This window comes from Gouania willdenowi, chromosome 7 (genome assembly GCF_900634775.1).
Source record: "Gouania willdenowi chromosome 7, fGouWil2.1, whole genome shotgun sequence".
Lineage (NCBI taxonomy): Eukaryota > Metazoa > Chordata > Actinopteri > Blenniiformes > Gobiesocidae > Gouania > Gouania willdenowi.
Window position 1 is genome coordinate 3,040,203 of NC_041050.1, and position 27,276 is coordinate 3,067,478.

Sequence of the window (27,276 nt, forward strand, 5' to 3'; positions counted from 1 at the left end):
ACAAAAATACAGAAAATAACAGGAAAATACACAAGTATATATTAAAAATACTCAAAATGACAGAATAGCATGCAAATTACTACAAAAATACACAAAACTAACTTAAAAAAAGGACACGAATATGCAAAATAAGTCAGCACTGACATGCTGGAGCATTTTATTTTCATTTCTGGGGTTAGGACAAAGTTTCTACACCAAGCATTCATAACTTTATGACCATAAGTCTAGAATCACACTCCACAAATAACATAAAAATATACAAAACGATTGCAAAAATACAAAAAAACAGACCCCAAAAACACAAAACGACAACAAAAATGCACAAGATGACATAATAGTATAAGAAATTATTACAAAAATACATAAAAATAATGACAAAATTACCAAAAGTGAGAATAAAAATAGATAAAATGACATTTCTAGGGTTAGGACAAACATCCATAATGTTATGACCATTAGCCAAGAATCAGGTCGGTTTGTAATTATCCTCTGAAATTCAAACTAAAGACATATTCAAATAAACCTTTAATGTAAACATATGCAGCTTATAAAGAAACACGGAGCAAAACTTTGCATATTGTTCAACTTATTTCAGGTCATTTGGTTCATTTCCCACTAAATCAAAGTGGAGCTGGTGTATCTAGCGTCCTACTCAGGTTTCCCATCGCGGTGCTAGATTTCCATACAGTGCTGTGGTGTCTGCTGCGTACATCAGGCCCTGCCTACAAAGCTCAGAGGAACACTTACTGGCTTCTGCTTAGGGGCTAAAAATGAGGAGGAGATGAACTATACGACTCCATCCCAGCGTCCAGCTGACAGTATATCAGCCGCATGGGCGTGTGTGTCTGCGTCTGTGTGTGTGTGTGTGTGTGTGTGTGTGAATGCTCCAGCCATAAATACTTCCCCCCCAGCTTCCCTCTCCAGCCCAAAGGGGGCCTCTGTGATGTTGATGGCGAAAGGATGTCGCTGTCTGTGTGATGGAGTGCTGCTGGTCCTGGCCGTGGGCACGGAGCTGCCGTGGGAGGCCCCGCCGCCGCCGCCCAGCGCCGGCCCTGGAGGGAGGGGCTCCGAGGCCAGCAGCCTCACAGCCTCACAGCAGCAGGATGTGCACGAACAGACACTCAGAGGAGTCACACGAAATAGAACAGAGGCCACCACTGACATGCTGAGTCATTTTATTTTCATTTCTAGAGGTTTCGACACTCCACAAATAACCGAAAAAAATTATAAAACGACAACGAAGAGACAAAATGACTGCAAAAAAATGAAGATATTGGTAGAGATATTGGAAAAAAACAAACAAAACGACAACAAAAATACAAAAAATGAAAAAATCTATCTATCCATAAAAGCAAAAAATCTCTGTCTGTCTGTGTGTGTGTGTGTGTGTGTGTGTGTGTGTGAGTTCCTCAAATATCTCTGCAAATCAGGCTCAGATTGACCTGAGACTTTCAACATGGCTGCTGCTTGGTTCAAGGGTGTGCAATGTTTGGAATGCAATGTTACCGTTAATTAATTATTTCATAAAATTTTGAACCAGGAGCGGACAATTTTATTACATTTTAGATCTGATGACATCATCACTGTGGATTGAGCCTTTGCTGGGTTAGAGACAGTCTGTGGGCGCACCAGAGCCAAGCACTCTGTGAGCAGCGGGGCAAAGGGCGGACGGTGTCTGGCCGGGGGTAGCCTGTCTCGGGCGGAGACAGGGAAAATCTGAAAAAAACCAAACCAAATGATGACAAAAGTACAAAAAGTGTCAGAAAAACATACAAAATGAGAACAAAAATACATAAAATGACTGAAAAATACAAGATGATAACAAAACTTCACAAAATGACAGAATACTACACAAATTACTCCAAAAAACCCCCGACAAAATTAACTTAAAAAAAGCCAGAAATAATGACATAAACAGAAAATATCTCACATGCTGAGTTATTTTATTTTCATTTCAAGGGCTAGGACAAGGTTCCTACATGACTCCAAAAACTGCAAGATATTGATATAATCACAACAAAAAGGCATTAAATGACAGAAAAATATACGAAATGATTTAAAAAATACAGAAAAATGACTCGAAAAATGCTAAATTATCAGAATTATACTAAAAAGTGACAGAAAAACATATAAAACTACAACAAAAATACATTAAATTACTACATAAATAGACAAAATTAACTAAAAAAATGTAAAATGATGACTGTTCTTTCCTGCGTTAATGCTCTGATTGGTCATTATTCTAAATGCTGTCATGAATGTTGATAATGTGGCCCTCGGATCAAATACAGTTATATTTTTGTGGCCCCCCCGTGATAAAAGCGTCCCATCCCTGCAGGTCTAGTCTAGTGTAGTCTGTAGTGGAACTGGTGGTTTGCTCATCATATATTTCCCTCCTGTCTGGTAATTACAGACATTAATGTGTTTAATACTTCTGAGCTGGTTCCCATCGATGCTGCTGTTATTTTAATACTGCGGCTCTCGGGCCTTTCATCAGTCACCAGCGACTGCAGCAGAGTAGTAGAAGTAGAGTTCACTTTGGAAACCCGGCGTCTTATTCCCTTTTTGGGTTTCAGCGCCTTCAGCCTGAGCCGTGAGATCCCTGACACTGTCCAGGTCCGTCCTACTTGGCAGGAGGCAGTGCTACGGAGAAAGGCAGAGTTTATTTCCTGTTCTTGTGAATCATATATCAGTACAATTCCCCTCTGTGCTGTTTGGCAACGACGGAATGACGGGTGTCATTTATCATACGGACTGAAAGAGGCTGTGGGAAAAGGGATTTGAATTCTTCTGGAAGTGTGTGGACTCTCCTTAGTGGTGAATCATTAAACGGTGAAGTTTTTCAACAGGGATATGAGCGACTCGGTGCATGCGCTGCTACTTTGTTACCCTGTTTAACTGCTGGCTCAGTCATTAAAAAAAAACAAGATTTGCTGTTTTTATGGAAACAGTGAAGGGACATGGCATTTAAGTCGTAATTGGGGATTTGTGTCCTGCAGAATGCACAAAGATAGACGAAATGACTCTGAAAAAAGCAAGACGTCTACAGAAATAACAGAAAAGTGTGCAAATTGATGACAAAAATACAAAAAAAGGACCCCAAAAATGCAAAACCACTACAAAAATACAGAAAATGAGAGAAAAATATACAAAATAACAACAAAAATACAGAAAATGACAATGGAATAATCATTAAAATTAATGTAAAAATGCACAAAAATAACTTCGAAAATGTCAAATAATGTCAAAGACACAAAAAGTGACAGAAAAACATATTGAATGAGAATAAAAATACAAAAAATTACAGAATAGTATATGAAATGTTTATATAAATGCACAAAAAGACTCCAAACATGTAAAATGATGACAAAAATACAAAAAATGAAAGAAAAATATAAAAAATGACAACAAAAAAGACTCCAAACATGTGAAATGATCTTTAAAAAAAAAAAAGTGACAGAAAAACATACAAAATGACAACAGAAATAGACAAAATGATAAACAGAAAAGACTCCAAACAGTAACTGAAAATCACACAAACAGACAGCATAGCATGCAAATTACTACAAAAATACACAAAATTAAGTCATTAAACTGTGAAGTTTTTTCAACAGGAATATGAGCGACTCAGTGCATGCGCTGCTACTTTGTTACCCTGTTTAACTGCTGGCTCAGTCATTAAAAACACTCAAAAAAACAAGATTTGCTGTTTTTATGGAAACAGTGAAGGGACATGACATTCAAGTCGTAATTGGGGATTTGTGTCCTGCAGAATGCACCAAGTTACCGACTTCCTGCTTTACATTTGGGCTAATTTGACTTAACAAATTTGATTAGCGCTGCATATGTCAGCTTCTCATTGTCCTGCTCAGTGATGACATTTCCATCTTCACCACTTATTTCCTCCTCTGGCGTGTGTTGTGACTGCTGTTTAGGATTGTGCTTTATAAACATTTTGTCTTCCTTTTGGATTTTTTCCTTTCGCTTGTCAGGGACGGCTATAGCGATTTCCCACTTCTCCTTGAGTCCGGTGATCAAAGACAAACGGCTTTTTGATGAGGCTGTCACCAACTCCTCAGCTGCACTGGCAGAAATAAACGTGTCAAAGCTTTAAACTTATCCTCGGAGAGACATAGCGCGCTAACCCCAGCTGCTTTAATTGAGTGTAACTCCCAGAAACCTGTGAACAAAAATGCAAAAAGCGAGCAGATCATAAATCAGGCGTCTATAGACAGTCGCTGCCCCCCCCCCCATAGGAACTGCTGATTTCCATGTGGCGGGCTGAAAATCAACCTTTTCTTTTTATGATATTTTTTTTGCTACTTTTTAAAAAGTCCTCATTAGATGAAAAGTGTCAATAAGGTATAGGGAAAAAAACAAGTGTGGATGTGCTTTAGCTGTCAGCGGTAAGATTTCTACACCAAACATCCATAACTTTAGGATTATAAGCCTACAATAGCGACAAAAATACACAGATTGACAAAAAATATTCAAAACGATGACAAAAATGACCCCAAAAAATGTAAAATGATGAAAAGAAATGAAAAGAAAAACAAACAAAATGAGAACAAAAATGCATACACTGACAGAAAAACCTGCAAAATGACAGTATAGTATACAAATTGGTCCAAAAATACACAAAATGACAAAACATATTTGAAAAGACAACTAAAATACCACAAAGTCACCACAAAAATACATAAAAAGAATCTAAAATGTAAAATGATGACAAAAACACAGAAAGTGACAGAAAAAACAAACAAAATGAGAACAAAAATACACTAAATTACTACAAAAATACACAAAATGACAACAAAAATATGTGACAAAAATACAGAAAGTGAAAGAAAAACAAACAAATTTACAGTATACAAATTACTACAAAATTACACAGAAGGACAACAAAAATACACAAAAATGACTCAAAAAATGTAAAATGATGACAAAAAAGTGACAGACAACAGTCAAAAGGAGAACCAAAATACATAAATTGACAGAAAAACACACAAATAACAGTATTGTATAGAAATTACTACAAAAACACACACAAAATGACAGAAAAGTACACAAAATGGTTACAAAAATACACAAAATGGTAACAAAAATACACAAAAATTAGTCCAAAAATGTTAAACGATGACAAAAATGAAGAGAGACAGAAAAACACACAAAAACAGTAGAGTATACAAACTATTACAAAAATACATAAAATGACAAAAAATATTTAAAATTACAACAAAAATACACAAAGTCACAGAAAAATTGTCAAAATGAGAACAAAAATAAACAAAGTGAGCACAAAAACACACCAAAATGACTCCAAAAATCTAAAATGATGACAAAAATTTAGAAAGTATACAAATTACTACAGAAATACGCAAAATTAACTCAGAAAAAGCAAAATAATGACATAATTACCCAAAATAAGAGACAATGTATGTAACACAAATGCAAAAAGCGAGCAGATCATAAATCAGGCGTCTATAGACAACACCCCCCCTCATCCCTTTATGATATTTTTTGCTACTTTTTGAAAGTGCTCATTAGATGAAACGTGTCAATAAGGTATAGGGTGAAAGCAAGTGTGGATGTGCTGCAGCTGTCAGCGGCTGCTGCCTGTCTCTCATGTGCAGATCACAAAGTTAAATGTGCTGTCAGCGAGTCCTCAGCTAGAAATAGAAGTGTTGAGGTTAGCCTGAGAAGCAGCGCCACCCCCTGCTGCCCAGCACATCGTTGGATCCATCAAACATATCAAACCGCAGCTTTAAGGTGGAATCACGCACATTTTCAGGTTCTCAAGGTGTTGGAATATATACAGTAAAAACTCAATGATCTCTGGTCCTTCTTTGTTTGCAGAGCTGCATTAACAGTACGTTTGATGTCACTCACAGCATTTATTTCCTGTTTTTGTCCCCCCCCCCACCCCCGTGCACTCTTGATGTTTTCTGAACCCGAGCTAAAGGGGTGCGTGACCCCTCCCAGAGTTTTGCGGTCCCAGGACGGCATCTTGACATGTTAGCCCTGCTAAAGTAGAGCTACGAATGCCCCTGAGGTAAATGAAAACATTTGGTTGTTGCCAGACCTGTTCACGTCTCAGTCGGGGCCACATGATCTGGCAGGTGACGCGTGTACGAGAGAATCAGAGTCCACAGCGGTGGCTTAGTACTGACTTCTTTTTGTTCTACACGGATCGTCCCAGGAAGGAAGACCAGAAATAAAAAAGAAAGATGCATCAGTGTGGGTGTCATTCAGCGAGCAATTTTATCATTCATGTGACCTCTAATAGTATCTAATAGTGTGTAAGAGAAACAGCTTTATTGTGGTTTTTGTAAATTAATTAAACAAACTAAATTGGGAGTTAGGGCTGGGCGGTATACTCTGTTTAAACTGAATACTGGTATATATTTTCATTTTCATTATGATATGAATTTTTATTATAACGCCGTACCACTGTATTTGATTACACAATTTTCAGAACGCTACGCTGCGCCACGTTTCAGACTGGACACTTTTCTACGTTGCACATCAAAATAGGAAGCTAAACAGTAGCGCTCTGGTGTTAGCTACGGTGTAAACCATGGATAAAAAAGGCACAATTGAAAGTTCTGAAGCTGCATGTGAGCATGTGTCTGTGTGCGCATGCCTCTGCTACAGGAGAACAACATGGAGGCACGGTTTAGCTTAGCATGTCGGCAGTTTGGCAGTAGTACACAAAAAAAACAGAGCAAAGGATCGCAATTTATAATTCCTATAACGCGGAAATAAGTCCTGGTGGAGCTGCAAACAAAACTCTACCTTATTCACCATAAGAAACCACCACACCACTGAGTATGCAGCATTTAAAGCTAGAAATCAAGCTAATGCTAAAGCTAAGCTAGCATGGCAAAGAGCCATTGGGCTGCTGTTACAAACTTGAATTATTCTACAATATTCACTTATCATGACAGTAAAATAGACCATCCTAAGTTAATTCCTCTCTCTTATCTTTATCTTTATGTTTCTTTATCATCTATCCTTTGTTTATCCCTTATCCTTTTATTTATCACTATTATTATTATTATTATTATTATTATTATTATTATTATTGCTGCTGGCTTGTGTTTTTGTTTTTTGGCTAATTCCATGTGCTGTTTTTTTTGTTTTTTTAAACTGTACTTGGCAAAATAAACCTGATTCTGATTTTGATTCTGATTTTGATTTTGATTCTGATTCTCAACCAGTAGAAAATGCTGTGAACACCTGATTATGCATTAAAAAAAAAAATACTAAATCTAGGCACCAAATGTGCCAATTTAAGGACCTGAAAAATTAATATTTTTGCTTTGAATCGTGCCTACACGATAAATATAAAGAAAAGGAGCCATGAAGGCAGCAGAGTTAAAGATAATAATATATTTTCTGTTCCTAACTTAAAGTCGTTTTCTTAATTAACATTTGGCCCCTGCTTTTAATTGCAATCATATTCCCTCATGGGACCCGAACACGGTTCCTCTTGTAATTGTAGATGTTGATATAAAACGATGACACTGTGTCACGTCTTATTCTAAAAATTGCGGAACGGAGAAAAAGGGACAATCAGGAACAAATAAACACACGAAAGCAGACGTAGGAAACTTTTATCACAGAGGGGGCCAAAAAAAATGCGTTTGTTTGATCAGAGGGTCACATGATCAACACTCATGTCAGCATTTAGAATACAGCATGAATACAGGAAAGAGTTTTTATAGTTATTTTGTGTGTTTTTCTCTCATTCTGTGTATGTTTGGTGTCATATTGCTCATTGTGAGGTGTTTTGTGCATTTTTGTTGTCCTTTTGTGTATTTTTCCTGTAGAATGTATGTTTTTTGGAGTCATATTGTGTATTTGTGCTGTCATTTTGCATTTTTTGGATATAATTTTTGTGTTTTTCTGTTGTTGTTTTGCTTGTTTGTTTGTTAGTGCTGTGGGTTTGTGGAATCATCTTTAGTGTTTTTCCTGTCTTTTTGTGTACTTTTGTCGTCATTTTATGTAACTTTTCTGTGTAATTTTTTGTACTTCTGTTGCCGTTTTTGTTCATTTTTTGTTGTAGTTTTGTGTGTTTTTGGAGTATTTTCTGTGTTTTTCTTGTCTTTTACTGTAATTTCCTGCAATGTTCTAATTCTTTGTATTTTTTTCATGTATTCTTGCTTTTATTTTGTGTATTTTTCTGTCATTTTGTACGTTTACTTTGGGGGCTGCCAGTTGCTTATTTCTGCACTAACGGGTCCAAGTATGATATATTACACACAATATCAACTACATAAGTCTGTGCTGGTAAACATTTAAATTGGGTTTATTGTTCTACTCTAATATACATTTTTAATATATTCATTAATATTAAGATGCACAAATTAATTTTAACTCTCATGTCCTTCAAGTTAAACTTAACAGGCAGCAGCTCTGTAAAATAATAGATATAACAGTGACACAATTAGGGGCTCCAATTCTCCATGATGACAGAAAACAGACGGAAAATGCTTTTTAACGTTCTGAAATGTTAAAAAAAAACTATCTAAAGTGATTTTCCTTCCCTCTTTATTTAAAATCAGGCCCAAATATGACACGGAAATACCTCACGAAACAAAAACGAAACGGAAATGGGTTTTGGATCGATTTTTTAATCATGTTTTTTGATGGAAAAAACCAAAGATTTAATTGCTTTAACATATGCAAAGCACGTAATTGCCAGGTTGTAAAAAAAACCTTGTTTAACTACCTCCACAATGCATTTTAGCTGGAAGTTGATTGTACTTTATTTTAATAAAACATACTGGACATTTTTATAGATGTATGTGGTTACATAAAGAAAAAACAATAATAATTTAAGAACTTCACCGAATCAGAATCTGTTGTAGAAGCAAAAATGACAGTTTGATCAACATATCACTTGTTTTTTTTATTTTAGTACTTGAATTACAGTTAGTTACCATTTACTTGTTTTCACAGGTGTATAGATGTATATTGTATTGTTTAGTATCGAGATATATTAAGCTATTTCCCCCTGGGATTAATAAAGGAATTCTGGTTCTGATATGTTATCGTGAAATGTGAATCGTATCGTATGCACACCCTAGTCACAATTATGCAATAAAATACGTGTATTTGTGTCTGTGTATGCGATTCAAAAGTGAGGGTGTTCTAAGGGTAGGGGGCAACCATCGACTCTCAGTTTAGTTTATGAAATTAATTTACTAAAACCATGATAAAGCTGTTAATCAGTCATTGATTCTCAACATGTGGCTCTTTATGTCTTAATTTTAATTATTATTTCCTCAGAAAACCTTAAAAGGGGGAAACTTTTTAATCCCTTTTCACCTTTTTTTTGGCCATTTTGCAACTTTCTTTGTCCCTTTTTGCACATTTTGCTAAAAAAATTTGACACTTTTTAGTTTTTTCAGATTTTAGCTCCTTTTGCCAATAAATAGCTTTTTTTTCTATTTTTGCAAGTTCTTTTTTACCACTATCATTCAGTTTTTTGTCGATTATTTAACCATATTTTAAATACCACTTGTTTCCTTTTTTCCCCACATTTTGCCTCTTTTTGTTCCATATTTTCGCCCTTTTTCACTATTATTTGCCACATTTTACTCATTTAAACTACCTTTTGCCATTACATACCATCTGTTTCCTCTTTTTTGTTATTTTTTTTGCCACTCGACTGCTTTTGGCTCATTCTTTTTTGCCACTTTTCATCCAAATAAGCTACTTTTTGCCCGTTAAATCACACTTTTTTCCCTTTTTCTCTACATTTTGCCTCTTTTCATTCCACATTTTTGCCCTTTTTCACTATTGTGTGCCACCTTTTACTAATTGAAGCTCTATTTTTCATTATATACCACCTGTTTCCTCTTTTTTGTAAATGTTTTTGCCTCTCTTGACTGCTTTTGGCCCATTTTAGTCACTTTTCACTCTTTTCTTGCCACATTTCTGCCACTTTTGGACCATTTTTGGCCACCTGTTTGTTATTTTTTGTCACTTTACTCATCGCTGTTAACTCTTTGTTTACCTTCTTTGTCAAATGGCTGGCTGTGATTGGCTGGATCACCATTTGATCAATCCAACTGGACCAGTACGTTTTCAACAATGAATCCCTCTGTGAAATGTGAGAGGGATGTTTTTTTTGGTTGAATGAAAATGCGGGTGTCGCATCCCCTGCATCCCCCACGGGTGAGACGCTCCTGCTCAGCTGACTGGATGGCGTCGGTCGGTGGACGATACCTCTGCAGTTCACCGGGTTATTAAATCAGAGGCAGTAACAGGCCAAGTTGTGGCCATTCCGGTGATTGATGAGCCAGGCTTTATTTGCTGAGGCGGTGTGTTTGTTCCTGTGTAATTGTCTACCAGATGGCTAAGCTAACCGCTCTTAAATGCCTTCAGACCTGCAGGGGTCCTGGGTCCTAACATTTTCCTTGCTAATGACATTATGCCTGCAAACATCTCATGGTGTGTTTTTTCCCTTTTCCTCAATGTTCCTGATCTCTAATGTTCAGGATCAAAATGGCTTTGGAAGGCATTTTACAACAAATTAGAAGCAGAATGGTTTCGAGGAAATTATTTGGACTGAGTCGATGCTTTGTCGTCGCTCTGCAGGCCTCGAGTCTTTTTGCAAAAAAATGAGCCAAAAGCAGATGAGAGAGAAAAAGAGGAGGATGAGGAGGAGGAAGAGGAGGAGAGGTAGGACTCCACTCTACCTGTGCCGAGTCAGATTGGAGGAGAAAATGGATCTAGGTGGCGGTGCGAGTCATCAATCACGGACCCTCAAGGGGAGCTGCAGCTAAAGCTGCTCTGAAGTGCTATCTGTCAGCTGCTCCCATCCAGCCGAGGGGCCCGGAGAGGGTCCGTTCGGCCGCCCATCAGCTCATAGCCAGCCCACCACTGCCATGTAAACATGTGCACGGCGATGCTGTCACAAAAAAAAAGAAACATCCTTAGATCGCGAGACGGCCTTTATTTACAACAAGGATCCTCCTGCTCTGTGTTTCAAAACATATTCAAAATGGCAACAAGAATACACAAAAATGACTCCAAAATGTAATATAATGACACAAATACAGAACAAAAATACACAAAAGGACAAAAGTATACAACATGATAGAAAAGTTTGTTCCCACTTTTTCCACATCAGATTTTTTCAATGTGTATGATTCCTGTACAGATACTTTTATTGCACATTTTTTTTGTAGCATGTTATATTGACTATTTTTGCGGTCCACTGAGGTTACATTGTGGTTAGCGCGACTGATCCGAGGTCCACAATATCAACTTCAAAGTCTGTATTTAGAAAAATGACCAATCAGAGCATTAATATAAGAAAGAACAAAGCATTTTGTCTTTATAGTCCTTTTGTGTGTTTTCCTTGGTGTTTTTTGTCAATATAGCACATTTGTTTGTGTTTCTTGGGACATTAGGTGTGTTTTTGTTATATTTGTTGTGTTTTTATTATATTTTTGTTGGCATTTTGTGTGTCTTGGACGTCATTTTGTTTATGGTTTTTGTTTTGTTTTGTCATTTTGTGTGCTTAAGTGATTATTTAGTGTGTATTTGTTGCCATTTTGTGTGTTTTATGAATTATTTTTTGTATTTTTTTTAAATCTCGTGTTTTTGTTATTATCTTGTGTACTTTTGTTGATATTTTGTGCAGTTTGCTGTCGTTTTGTGTTTTATATTGGCCTTTATATAACTTCCAACTTCATGAATTACAATTTTGACACGTTACATATTTAATTAGATTGTTTTTTCTTTTGCCCCTCCTTGGCAAGAATCTCAAACTGTGCCTATGACTTTAACCTGTTTATTTTCTTCTCTTATTCAATCATATCTCTTCCTCTCTGACTTTACAGTAGGAGGAAACAAGGCGAGATGAGAAACCTGTGTTTGTCCAACGGCTTCTTCTATTGTACGTTCTGAGATTGTTAACAATGGTGGGTGGTTTATTGTAATTTAAAGATGAGTTGCACTGTTTCCCTCCTATCAGCGTTGTGAATAAAGCCACCAAGTGCTTCTCTGCCCATGTGGAGCCGCCTCTGTCAATACCTCTCAAGATGGATAGTTGTTCTGCATGCTTATTGATTCGGCGCAGGCCAGAGATATAAGTATCATTTGTCATTTCTGGAATTATTTGGAGTCCTAGTTAAAACCCAGAGTAGGGGGGAGATGGCCATGCCTTGGAGGGGGGGGGGGGTTGTCTTGGTGGGGGAGTAGCGACTTGTCTGGGCTTTGATGAATGACTGCATGGTTTTTGGTTTTTACTGCGAGCGCCAGCGCTGGGGCCCTTTAGCTGCTATTTGCTTTCACCACGGTCCAAGAAAAACAATGTGATGGGTCCAAGGACTAAGCAGCATGGTCCTGTAATGTAATCTGTAACGTAATGTAATGTAATGTAATGGGGCGAGCAGGGTGGTCCAGGCAGGGGAGTCAGACACACACAGGCTGGACCTTGGACACTAGGAGACGTCTCGGTAGTCCAGGAGCCGTCCTTGAAATACGCACAGTTAATTTGAATATATCAGCATTTAAAGCTGAGGTTTAAAACCTTTTTCTTGTCATGACCTCATTTTTTAAATCACAAATGTCTGGCAACCCCAGAGACTTTATTTCTCTGAAATTATTTTATTATTCTGTGTTTTACAAATACAAAGTGACAGTATGCACCTGCTCAGATTATTTCATACTGGTTTTTATTTGAACTAGATTTATATTTGATAACTTGAAAGTAAAGAATACACTTGTTAAATAATCTATATGTGGTGTTTTAATTTGAAAAAGAACAGTATTTATTTCAGCCTCTTCCTGTATTGTATATCAGTTTAAAAACAATACAAGGAATAATAATACTAATAATAATACTAAAGGATGGATATATACATAAAGTGCTGCAGGTATTACATATCTATTTCTGTGATATTGTCATTGTTTTGTACATTTGCATTGTTTTTTGTATATTCTATTTGTATTACTGGTGTTTTTCTATTTTTTATTAGTTCTTAAATATATATTCTTTAAGGGCTTAATGGAACTTGGGGACGTTATTTCATAATGGACACATTCATGCACATAGTGACAAATGAATAAAAAATCCTTGAATCATGTATTTGTTTTTTTAACTCTTTAAAATAATAATAATAATAATAATAATAATAATAAATGCATTTAAATTTACATCATTTGAATTGGTAATTTTTTAAATTGCGTAGAGTAACACGCAGCTTTATTTATTTATTTATTTTTAAAGTGAATGCAATCGGTAAAGTGTAGTGATCGTCCAACAATAGCTGCAGCGTGTGACGCGTCCGTCCCCCGTGACTCTGATTATGCTCTCGTTCGGGCATCGCGCCAACAGCAGAGCTGGCTTCATTACTGTATGGATCATCTTTTAAGACCATTTAACATCACTGAGAGCCTATGGTCCACTAACAACAGAGACTCTCCAGAAGTTCATTACGCTCCAGAGACATGATTCATTCAGCCATCACACTACTGCACTTTAACCCGTTTGTTTTCTTCTCTTATTCAATCTACACACGCGACAAATACAGTATGTCAAAAAGATGTTTACTTCTGAAGGAAAGCATGAACATTTGCACATGGGGGGGTTGAATATGTTGAATCAATTTTTAATGGGATCCACGCTGGCAAACCATTGGTTCCCACTAAAAATCAAGATGGCCGCCATCCGTATCGCCAATAACGTTATTTCTATTTGATCTCAGTGGTGATTTATAGGTTTTCAAACTCAAGCAATTCAATAATATATCTAAAAACAAAGTTTCTCAAATGGGGGTATGTGTACCCCTAGGTGTACGCAATGGCACTAAAGGGTAACTTGAGAGACACTTTATTCACTTGAATACTTTATAAACATATAATACAAACTATAGAAATAAATCTAAATCACTAAATAAGTGTTTTTTTGCCAGAAATTTCTGAAAAATCTCAATAGATTTTTGAATTTTTTTTATTATTCTTTAAAAAAAAAAAAAAAAACTCTTTCTTAATTGTATTTCAGTACTTTCACTTAGTTCAACTCTAGTTCAACTAAAATTCAGTAAAAATATCTGAATTCAAACATGATCAAAACTTATTCGAGAAAAAAAAATGTCTTTGGGGTCTCGAGAAATCCTTTATATCAAAATGGGGTCACAATCCAAAAAGGGTTGGGAACCACTGCACTAAATACTGTATTTTCACTTATACGTATATAATATTTATTATTATAGATTCTTTAAAATGTGTGTTACACTCGTTCATTCCATCATTATGATCTATAGATGTTTTTAAATAGTTTTCAAAGCAACTTGAGCCAAAAAAGACTGAGAAACACTGTCTTAAAATACTGTAAAATGTGCTTATAGCAAGATCCAAGATGGCCGCCATCCGTATTGTGAATTTCAATCTTACCATAACTTCGGTTTGACGTAGAAACAAGAAATTTTTGGCGAAATGGCTTAAAATACTAACCTTGCCTGTAAGATAGATTCTCCTGGTGTTCACAAACATGTTCCCGCCTTTTCCTTTTTAAACCGAACCCAAACGTTAGAACCAATCATGAGGCAGTGTTGTGGTTTAGGGCGGGATCTCCGGATGTGACGAAGGCAGAAGTGCAGAAGCAACACTGGCGCATGCGCAGTTGCGGGAGGAGGAACTAGCTGGGCTACCGCTATTAGCATAGCTCTGAATCAAAATAGAAAGATGTCGATGCAGGAGGAAGGTTAACGTGTCCTTAACTCACATACTTGTGTTGCAAAAAAACGGTAAAAGTCACTCAACGACATAATGACCACAGCATTACTATCCCTAAAGAACGTTTTCACCAGCGGAGCCTTGTTGTTGTTGTTGTTGTTGTAGCAGCGTCTCTGCAGCGCAGGCCAATGACTACATCATCATTTGTTACCGTGTGATTGGCTAAAACAAATCATGGTGGACAGGCTCTTCGCCCAATCAGCTTCAAGCATTCTGTTCATGTCCCTCCCTGGTTCAGAAAGGATTCGTCAGACACAGATCCATGTGGAGAACTGGAGTTAGAGGGAGGGGCTACACATCAATGTGGCTCTGGCCAGGTTATTAAAATACAGTTATTGTGAAATGTGCTGATGACTGAGAAATAAATCCGTGTTGCAAATGTTTATTCAACTTGATGTGTCTTATAGAGCACGTGTTTCAAACACAAGGCCCGGGGTCCAAAACTAGCCCTTCTGAGCATCCAATTTGGCCCGCAGGAGACAGAGATAACATGAATTATTGTGTAAATCACCAAATAATCCAGTTGGAGATTCACAAATTTCAGTCAAATTCACAATTTTAATGAAACTTTAACACTTTTAGGGGCTTGCAGTTTTCCTTTGTTTATATCACATGAATGCAGTCATTTTTAACTGACAATTGACTCTATATTTTTCTCACAAATCTTGCAATTTTTTACAAACCATTCTACAAAATTCCTACACATTACACAAAAATTGGTTACAAAATCAAGAGTTTTTTAAGTGAAGATCCAACAGGGACTGGTATTAGAAACTACAGCACAACTGATGTTAAAATTGTTCTTTTTCTCGCAAAAAATCTGTGGAACAACTCAGATCAAACTGGTCCATATTTATTTGACCCCTGAAATAAAATGATTTTGACACCCCTGTTATAGGGCAGACAAACGGTATTTGAATATATATTATTCAATTCCTTGACTTGAATTGGCAAATACGGATGGTGGACATCTTGGATGAATTGATTTTGAGTGGGAACCATTGGTTTGCCAGTGTGGATCCCATTAAAAATGGATTCATTCTCAAAAACCCCCATGTACAAATGTCTAATATTGCTACATATCTGCCAGGCTAATCAAATCTCTTCTTCTCTGACTTGAAAGTCGGAGTCAGATTGTTTTGGAAGATTTGTGAGAGGAAAAAAAAGTGTTTAGCGCAGGAACATGTTTAACAGCAACAAAAAAAGGAGAGACGAGAAACCTTCCGACACATGAATGACAAGTAATTATTTCCCTTGTCCATCAAACGGTGTTTTGATGCAGGGATGCGATCAGACATGATATGAACAATTCCCAGCCTTCAAATGAAAATGATTCTCAGAGTGGGAGCTTTTGTGTTGAGGTGCAGCATGGATCGTTCATGGACACACTGGGCCCCTTTTTTCTGTCTTTTTTTAACAGACCCAGATTATTGCCACAGCTTTTCAGCGACCGATGACCATTGTGTGTGCGTTTCATTCTAGCTCGCCAAAATGTCTTCTCACAGCAGGGGAAGGATGGAGATGGACGAGACAGACAGCTTTGTGTGTCTTCTCTTTTTTTGTCCATGTGTGAATATCTCCATATGCAGCGTTCTGACCAACTGTCCCTGATCTCTGACACACACACACACACACACACACACACACACACACACAACCTCAAACAACCATACACAAACACACACACACAACCACAAACAAACAAACAAACAAACAAACACACACACACACACACACACAACCTCAAACAACCATACACAAACACACACAAGCACAAACAAACAAACAAACAAACAAACACACACACACACACAACCTCAAACAACCATACACAAACACACACACACAACCACAAACAAACAAACAAACAAACAAACAAACAAACACACACACACACAACCTCAAACAACCACACACAAACACACACACACAACCACAAACAAACAAACACACACAACCTCAAACAACCACACACAAACACACACACACAACCTCAAACAACCATACACAAACACACACACACAACCACAAACAAACAAACAAACAAACAAACACACACACACACACACACACACACACACACACACACACACACACACACACACACACACACACACACACACACACACACACACACACACACACACACACAACCTCAAACAACCATACACAAACACACACACACAACCACAAACAAACAAACAAACAAACAAACAAACAAACACACACACACACAACCTCAAACAACCACACACAAACACACACACACAACCACAAACAAACAAACACACACAACCTCAAACAACCACACACAAACACACACACACAACCTCAAACAACCATACACAAACACACACACACAACCACAAACAAACAAACAAACAAACACACACACACACACACACACACACACACACACACACACACACACACACACACACACACACACACAACCTCAAACAACCATACACAAACACACACACAACCACAAACAAACAAACACACACACACACACAACCACAAACAAACACACACACACACACACACAATCACAAACACACAAACACAAACACACACACAAAACCACAAACACACACACAAACACACACACTAACACACAGTAACACACACACACACACACACAGACACACATACACACACACACACAGACAAACACACACACACACACCTATGTGACCTATAATAGTATGTAAAGTACATAAGCACCAACAATATCTAAGCTATAAATGACAAATATCACTTTCTTCTGGCTCTTAAATTTCCTTGATTTTGTGACCAATTTTTATTGAAATTTAGGGAAAGTTTGGGTAATAATTTGAGGAGAATTGTAGGTTTTTGGAGTGTACTCACATCAATTTGAAGTTGGAAACGACTGCCGTCATGTGATATATATTCATGGGGAAACTGTGAGCCCGGGAAAAAAAAAAGTGCAGTTTCATTAAAATTGTATATTTGGAGATACTGAGAAATCTACGACTGAATTAGTTGGTGATTTACACAATGAGTCAGCATTTTTTGCTTTATCCTGCTGGCCTTGAGTTCGACACGTGTGCTCTACTGTCTATTAAAGTTCCCGAAATCCTACCAAACATGTTAAATAGGGTTAATAGAGACAACTACTGTGTTTATTAATTTATATAGTCACATTAGCCACATCGCTAACCCTCAGCCCCTCGCTTAACAGGAAAAAGTCTGTTGTTTATGTACTATGCAGATGTTAGCGCAATTAAATGTTTTTTGGGATTTTTTTGTTAAAAACATGATTTAAAAAATTGATTTGTACATTTTCTTGGATTGATAAGATATTGTGGGGAAATATCACAATATATTGCCAAATCGATTTTTTCCTACACCCTTGAGATGTGGACATATTTGTCTTTTTGTCATCCTTTCTGAACATTTAATCACCCATTTCCTGCTGTAAAACAGTGTGTTAATGCTTAATATTGTCCCAAAACATGCATTTGAGGCATTTCCGTGTCATGTTTTGGCCTGATTTTAAATAACGAGAGAGAGAGAAAATAAATGGGTCAGATTTCTTTCTCCGTTTCAGATTGTAAAATTCCATTTTGTCTCCGTTTGTTTTCCGGGATCACAGAATATTAGAGGCCTTACTTTACATCGTGAAGCATGATTTATGTCTGAATAATTAGGCAGAGAAACGCACGCTATGAAAGCGAGCGTTTGCATTAGTAGGGCAGTCTTCTCCATTTTGTTTGCAGGAGCAGTGAGAGGACAGACAACAGAGAGGCTGCTTAATCTCTTCGGAGAACTAGTGCATGAATTGATACATCCTCTTCTTCTTTTTATTCCTAACGCTTCATAAATGAGGACAAACTAGAAATGCAGAACAATGATGGTAGGAGGAAATAACTATCATACATTTGTGTCATATTTAAACCCTTAAAATAGAGATGGGCTACTGTTATCACAGCGAGAAACTACAATGTGGGCCAGTCCGGTCAGCTACGGGGTTTTTTTGACAAGCAAAGGTAACCGGTGACCAAAAATGGTCCAAAAGTGGCAAATACATGGCAAGAAAAGAGTGAAAAGTGACTAAAATGGGCCAAAAGCAGTCAAGAGTGGGCAAAAAAGGAAACAAGTGGTATTTATTCTGCAAAAGTTAGCTTTTTTGGATAAAACGTGAAAGAAAATTTGATAAAAGTGCCAAAAAGAACTTGCAAAAATGGACAAAAATTGAAAAAAATATATATTTATTGGCAAAAGGAGCTAAAATCTGAAAAAAGTGTCAGAACTTCTTGAAAAGGGACAAAAATTGGACAAAGGAAGTTGCTAAATTTTTAATCCTATACGGTTCCCTAAATGGTTCATAAATGAGGGCAGACTAGGAGTTCAGAACGATGATGGCAGGAGGAAATAATTCTGTCACGCAATTGTGTCGTAATTAAACCTTTAAAACAGAGATGGGACTGTCAGGGGTGGACTGGCCATCTGGCATACCGGGCATCTTCTTGCTGAACCGGGCATTTTTTGACGAGCGAGTAGACGCAGACATGGTAACACATGGCCAAAAGTGGCAAAAACGTGGTATGAAAAGAGCGTACAGTGACTAAAATGGGTCAAAAGCAGTCAAGAGTTGCAAAAAAAATGGGCAAATAAAGAGGAACCAGGTGGTATGTAATGGCAAGGGTTAGCTTTAATGGGAAAATTGTGGCAAACTATAGTGAAAAAGGGCAAAAATGTGGAACAAAAACAGGCAAAATGTAGGAAAAAAAGGAAACAAGTGGTATTTATTGAGCAAAAGTTAGCTTATTTGAATTTAAAGTGGCCAAAAAATTAAAGAAAGGACAAAAATCTGATAAAAGTGTCAAAAAGAACTTCCAAAAGTAGGAAATAATTTATATTCATTGGTAAAAAAGTAGATTATGTCTGAAAAAAGTGGCAGAACTTTTTGAAATAGACAAAAATTGCAAAATGGCCAAAACCTGCCTACTGTTATCACAGCGAGAAGCTACATTATCAACCTTCGTGTCAGCATTCAGAATAATGACTGACCTGAGGTTGTCTTTTGTTTGTTTTTGTGTGTTTCTTGGAGTGCTTTAACTAACTAAATACAACACAATGTATTTACAGTGTGCCATTAGGTGAACTTGAACAAAGTCAAAGTTTATGCTATAATATAACTATAATCAGGTGTGTAATTGGAACAAAAAATCTCTCACATCGTTGGTTAAACTCTGTCATGAACTCCAACAGAAACAAATGTGGAGGAAGATCCAAAGAGAAACGGCCAAACTGTGACTCAGCACAGCAGCAAGACACAAGGTAGCTACACTGCATCAGTAAAGCTATATCACGCATATATAATTATTTAATAATGAATGAATAATACATTTTATTTCATGACATTTTGATACTTTTTGATATATTCTGATACTCATCTGATATTGAAAATGTATTTATGCAATTGTGTTGTAATAATAATGATAAATAGAATAATGATAATACATTGTATTATTATTATTATTATTATTATTATTATTATTATTATTATTATTATTATTATTTTATTTATGTATTCATTTTACAATGTGTTGCTCTTCACCCTTAGTGAGTAGGTCATTGGTTTCATTTCCTTGTGTGGGCCTGATACATTTAGGTGTACAGTTTGCATGTTTTCCCAGGTTTGTGTGTGTAATCATATTTTAGGTTAACTGGGGTAGATTAATTGCCAATACGAGTGAATATTTGTCTGTGTTTATTTAGTTTTTACTTGTAATAATATATTTGTATTATTTTTGTATATATTCTATTTATATTCCTGGCATTTTTTCTGTTTTTATCTGTTTTTCTTGTTTCATGAATAATAATGATAATAACAAAGGATAATGGATGTATATATATATATATATATATATATATATATATATATATATATATATATATATATATATATATATATATATTCATCCATGCAAATAACTGTATCCAAATGATCCTAATGTGCGGCTAAAGATTTGAAGTGGCCCACTTTTACCTTGTGGCTTGTTCCACTCATCTCCGTTCGTGTGTGTGTGTGTGTGTGTGTGTGTGTGTGTGTGTGTGTGTGTGTGTGTGTGTGTGTGTGAGCTAGAAACAAACAGGCGAGAGCCTCTGTGATAATGTTGAGGGTTGACGTTATCTCTTAGCAGCACTTATCTAATCTGGCTGCTGTAGGAAGCAGCTACGTATGGGACAGGAGCCGAGGACGCTGCATCTTTAATTACCATTGATATCGCTACAGAGCGGGAGTGGGAAGAGGGATGGAGGAGTGGGGGGGGTGGGGGGTTAGAGGAGGGAGGGGGTGCGAGTTGAGAGAAGGAGAAGACCCGTGTTCACTTTTTAATTAAGGCTCTGTAGTGTAACTCGTCAATGTACATTATTGGAAGAATGAACGTCAATGCCATTGCTTTTTCTCCCCCTCCTTTATCTCTGTCAATGATTCAAAGACATGATTTATGGTTCGTCTCCGTCTTTCAGGATCATCCATCAAGCGCCGGCTCTGCCGCAGCGCCACCCGTTGTAAATCATTCTGAAAGCCTGTCACTCATTTCCATTAACCGTTCCTCTGTCGCCCTGGTCTCCGCCTCCCTCAACCTCCTTTTTTTCCCTCCTTCACCCCCCCACCCCACCCGTACACCCCCTCCCTCCTGTCTCCTCACCCCCTCCTCGGTGCACAACCTACAGCCTCGCAGGGTATCAGTTCCGTTTCGCTGCTTTGTCCGCCTACCTTCTTTTCAATAAATTAACCACTTTCCCCCATGCAATGAATAAAAAAACCTCTGCAGTCGAGCACCTACTCCTCCTACATTAGGGCTCCACACCTGAGAAATGTCACAGCGCTGACTCGTGGGCTAAATGAGGGGAAAATATTGTTGTTGCACTGGCACTATTTGAACAGGTATGATGTGTTGTGCAGAGTGGTAATAATGAGCGCTGGTTTTCCTTGTGTTTCTTTGACTGTCCACGACTCCAAAATAATTTGGCAACACATTATGCATTCAGTCCTAAAAAGTACCAACCAAGCAACTACTTTTTAATGTAGCAGAGGCACTGCTAAGTGAGTCATCCTGCAACTTAAAGCTGCTGATTTTAAATAATAATAATAATAATGCATCAAATTTATACAGCACTTTTTTTGGGGGACTCAAAGCCGCTTTACATAAGACAAACATAAATAAATAAATAACAATGGAAACTAGAAAAATTTGCATCGCCGCGACAATGCAAGTGGGAATGCAAAAAAATAGTTGCCAACTCCTTCGGCTGTATGTGTCAATCAACACCAGTTTGTACACATTACCAAAAGCGTAGATATTTGTAGGCAGTACTCACAGTGAACAGCATTATGTTAAGTATTTCAGGATTTAACAACTATTTATCTAGAGTCAAAGTTACAGACATTGTGCGGGGCAAGATTTGAACCTGGCTCATAGGAAGGTAGAAGCAGGCACTAATGGCAAAGTAAGGGGTGAATGCTGAGAATTCCTATGAAAAGTATAAGAAAGAAGCAACATTTTAAGCTATAAACTGTGACTGTAGCAGCAGGAGTAAAGCTTTATTAACAGCAGTTTTCCTCAAAGTTCATGAGCAGCAGCTGTCACACTCTAGCAGACCTAATCAAGCACTCTAAGGCTTGCAGAAGCAGCCTAATTTAGCATAAAACCTTAGATTACATTGAAAGTAAGAAAGTTAGCGTTTTACAAATTAGATATTTTCATTGTCAATAAGCAGCAGAACATCTTGATCTTTTATATTGGTTAAGATTTGCATGCAGCATGACAAACAGGTTGAATTAAAAAAAAAAAAAACATTTATTTTGTCAGAGTGCAACCTCTACAAAGGAAATAGAATTGGAGATTAGAAAGTGGACAACATTTTGGTGGTAAAATTGTGTCTTTAGAGGTATAGAGGAGGATTTTCCCAAAGTTTAGAAAAGAAACACCCTCTTCACTTTTTGAAAAAATGCACATGCGCAACAACCCTCTACCTGCTCCCAAGAGGGAACGCCTATTAAACGTGTGTGAGAGAGCCCAGTGTGTGCACGAGCCCAGTTTTCCTCGGTCACAGCTTTGTTTACGAGTTGGTGTCGGCATCGCTCATACACGCTTACTTTTCAAAAGAAGATTTGCATTTTTCCCACTATGTCAGAGTCGCCACTGGTAAATGAAAAGTGCGCATGCGCAGCAAGCGAAAACTAGCTAGGACGGCCGTACGTAAAAATATCACCAGAATGATTGACCGTTAGGAGGACCAATCGTGTTGATGATCCATCCAGAATTTGAAGGCAAAATAACATCCTCCACAACACCTTTAAGTTAAAAATTGACAGAGGTATAGTGTGTTTACAAATTACATCAGTTGCATTACCACAAAACATTACAACATTTTGATATTTTAATTGTGTAGATTGGTTAATAGTTGGCAGAGTAGTGGCAGGTCAAAATATGGTTGAAAGAATCAGAAATTCCCACAATAAAAGAAAGTTCAAGGAAAAGCCAGTTTGAACAGGTGTGTTTTAATGTTCTGTAATGAATCTTTGTTCTTGTTTTCTGTAAATCCTACATCAGGAGTATAATTCAAGCCCTTCTGACAATGACTGCAGTCTTTAACCAGTTTTTTTATTTATAGACGAAGGTCTTATGAACAGAAGTAATTGGCTCAATGACGTGACTGTCAATCTCCTATAATGGTTGATGTGCCTGGCTCAGCAGAGTCCAATTCACTGCCTTTTTTCCCATTCTAATCAACATCCAGATATCAGCGCAAACAGCAGAAATAACCCACAAACAGCAGAAATCCATTGGTTTGAGGGGGAAACTTTCAGCACATTTCACCACTTTGGGCAGCTATTGTTGTGAGAACGGTGCTGTCAAAAGTGACAGTCGCAGCACCAGGCAAATCCAGAAGTTTGCACTTTTCAGAAAACAGCGGGCCCCTAATCATTTTTACGGAGGACACTTGACAACAAATTTGTCATTAAAATAAATGGGAGCGGGCTGTTCTGAAGCATTTCTTTCCTCTCGGTTTGGGGGCTGCGTCGTCTCTGCCTTTATGTTTGCCATAAAACAGCCTTTGGTTCTGCTAGAAAGTGACAGTGCCATTGCTTCAGCTGCACATCCACATCCTCACTGTAGCTTCATTGAGTTTAATGAAGAGGAAAAAAAGAGGAAATCTCCAAATAATGAACTTGGAATGATACAAAAAGAAGAAAAAGACGCTCTTTGCTTGTGCAGGGAAAGCTTGGGCTGGAGCCCGTCCAGGATCTACTGAATGATCCAAACGAGGGGTGGGGGGTGGCGGGGGGGTGGGTGGTGAAATGCAGATTGTTTTAAGAGAATACACAGTCTCTTCACAGATCCATCAAGAGCTGACCTTGATGGAGCGCTGTTGTTCAGAGGGGGGCCAGTGTTTAGGGTTCATGCAAAGTTTATGATGCAGTGACTGTATGTGCTGTATGTCTACTGCTCTCTGAGGGTTCAACTACGTACACGAACCATGAAGGGGTGGGGGGGATGCCACTGGCTGCATGTTTGCTACTTTTGTTTTAATTACAGATAGAAGATAGTTAGTGGGGTGAATCAACCCCCACAATGTTTTAAATTAATCCTATAATTATGTTACAATGACCAAAATAAGAAGCCTTGCAAAATACTGTATTTGGTAAATTAATTTACATTTAGGGGGTCCACCTCAACGTTGATTTTTTTTTTTGCATATGCCCCATTATGAGTGATTTTTATGTTTAATATATCATTTGGGTTATTTTTTATTTTTTTGTGCTGGAAAAAATTATATACAGTATTTTGCTTTGGATAATGAAGCCTAATAAGGTATTATTGACACATTTACACAATTAGCTTATTTAATGAATTGATAATCTAGCAGTAATTTGTCATTTCTGTTTTTTTTCTGTTTTTCAGGAAAACAACAAAAGAATGCATATTTTCTGTTATTATTGTTTTTTTGTTTCGTTTTTCACTAAACAATGATAGAATTGGCTAATATTTTGCCTGGTTATCTTTTTTTGGTATTGGAACAAATTAAGATTGGAGATAGAAAGATATATATAATAATAATAATAATAATAATAATAATAATAATGTGGCGTTTGATGCACCCTAAGGTAGTGTTAACTTTGTCGACTACACTTTTGAACCCTCCTATTATCTTTGGGGTCAATTTGACCCCATTCAATTTTTATCATTCAAAAGTGACCAATCGGTGCACCCGTCTTGGTCCTTAGCTAAACAACATGTCAAAGCGTCCACCCAAAACATCGACTAAACTGCCAAAAAACTATGCAACTCATCACTCACTCCAAAATACAGAGCCGACCAGTTTTATGTGTTTTTGAAGCTATGCCCAGTTTGTTTATTGTTTTATTTCATTATTAGTATTTATTTCTTTTCCTCACAGGAGTTGAAAATCAGTATTTTTTGAAAAAAATGTATAAAATGTTTCCAGAAAAATGTGAAAACTACATAATTTGGAAAGGCCCTACATATAAATATCAGTTAGTAGTGAACTTATAACCCTATTTAGCATGTTTTGTACAATTTCAGGAAGTTTTATAGCCAGTACAGTCATCTAAACAGGGAAAGATGATGAAATGGAAACAAAATGGAACACAGACGTAGAAATGGAATTTGTGCAAATTTGAAACGGAAAAATCTGAGTCCCTACCGAAGGGTAATGTTATGTTCAAGACCATATAAATGTCTCCATTAAGTAAAAGGAAAAGCAAAGCAAATGTGTTTGCATAGTGCATTGCATAAAATCAGCAGTAAAAACATTAAATCAACAATAATATGATTAAAAATCTCCCTCTCAGTCATACGCAGTAGAGAAAAATAGTGCCTTTAACTTGGATTTATAAATGTTCCATGTGATGCTGACTTCAGCTCTGCTGCAGTTTGTCCCACTTTTTTGCAGCATAACAACTAAAAGCAGCATCACCATGTTTGCTGTGAACTCTGGGCCCCACTATCTGACCTGTGTCCATAGATCTGTGAGCTCTGGGCTCCACTATCTGACCTGTGTCCATAGATCTGTGAGCTCTGGGCTCCACTATCTGACCTGTGTCCATAGATCTGTGAGCTCTGGGCTCCACTATCTGACCTGTGTCCATAGATCTGTGAGCTCTGGGCTCCACTATCTGACCTGTGTCCATAGATCTGTGAGCTCTGGGCTCCACTATCTGACCTGTGTCCATAGATCTGTGAGCTCTGGGCTCCACTATCTGACCTGTGTCCATAGATCTGTGAGCTCTGGGCTCCACTATCTGACCTGTGTCCATAGATCTGTGGGCTCTGGGCTCCACTATCTGACCTGTGTCCATAGATCTGTGAGCTCTGGGCTCCACTATCTGACCTGTGTCCATAGATCTGTGAGCTCTGGGCTCCACTATCTGACCTGTGTCCATAGATCTGTGGGCTCTGGGCTCCACTATCTGACCTGTGTCCATAGATCTGTGAGCTCTGGGCTCCACTATCTGACCTGTGTCCATAGATCTGTGAGCTCTGGGCTCCACTATCTGACCTGTGTCCATAGATCTGAGAGACCCGCTGGGTTCAGACCTGACTAACAGCTCACTGATGTATTCTGGACCAAACCATGCTGAGCGATATGAACCAAAACTCATATCTTGATATTTTTTCTCAAAAAGGCGATAAACGATATAAAAGAATTTTTTTTCTCCTGTAAGGGACAGCATGTGTGAGTGAGTTCTGTAGTGTGGTTTGTTTTGCTTTGGGAAGCACTCAGAAATCCATCTAACTGAGCTTTTCATACTGGTTTGAGAAGCAGCCAGTCCTACAATTAGTATTTTGATCCAAAATAAGCTATAAAATAAAATGAAAACTTCATTAGAAGCGATATTGAAATCACCAAAATAAAAAAACTTGATATATCTTGAATCTCGATATATTGCCCACCCCTAAATTTAACCCATTCACACATTTATACACCAGCAGCAGAACTTTAAAGTCTGTTCTGAGGCTGACTGGGAGCCAGTGGTGAGACTTTAGAATGGGACTAAAAAGTAATAGACAACCCAACAACAGTTAATGCTGTTGATTTATTCAGGCCAGTGGACGTGAAAAACAAACGACGACTACATGCCATCGTACCTTTCATCCAACATCTCATAAATCCCAGAACAAAGGCCTCATGGTCCTTTAAACCATGGCCCACTTTCCTCCTGCTGCCATGCAAACATTCCTGCCTGACATTCAATCAGGGAAATTTGAACCGAAGCAAAGATGGTCTTTTATTAGCTCCGCCCTGTTTGCTCCACTGGTCAGCTCTGATACGCTAAAGCGTGGAGAGATGATGGCTGGGCTCAGTGATGAGGGTGAACCAGGGGTAAACTGCTGCTCTGCAGAAAGGAAGCATCACAGCTCATCACGGCTCTTCAGAAACCAAGTGACAGCGAGACAACGTGGAGGCCGCCGCCCCTGCTTCTTCTTCTGCTCCACCGAGTCAGCGAAGGAAAGA

The 27,276-nt window shown here is 37.7% G+C and overlaps 1 protein-coding gene across 2 annotated transcripts in view; it reads left to right on the forward strand.

Moving 5' to 3' along the window:
- The window catches only part of tshz2 (teashirt zinc finger homeobox 2), an 85,199-nt gene that overhangs the window by 38,181 nt on the left and 19,742 nt on the right, over positions 1-27,276 (forward strand). Inside the window, exon 2 of one of the 2 annotated variants that reach the window (XM_028453972.1) lies at positions 19,996-20,064. The exons of the other annotated variant lie outside the window; for it this stretch is intronic. Coding sequence (XP_028309773.1) covers positions 19,996-20,064 — 69 coding nt within the window. The remainder of the gene's footprint in view (positions 1-19,995; positions 20,065-27,276) is intronic. 2 annotated transcript variants of the gene reach the window in all.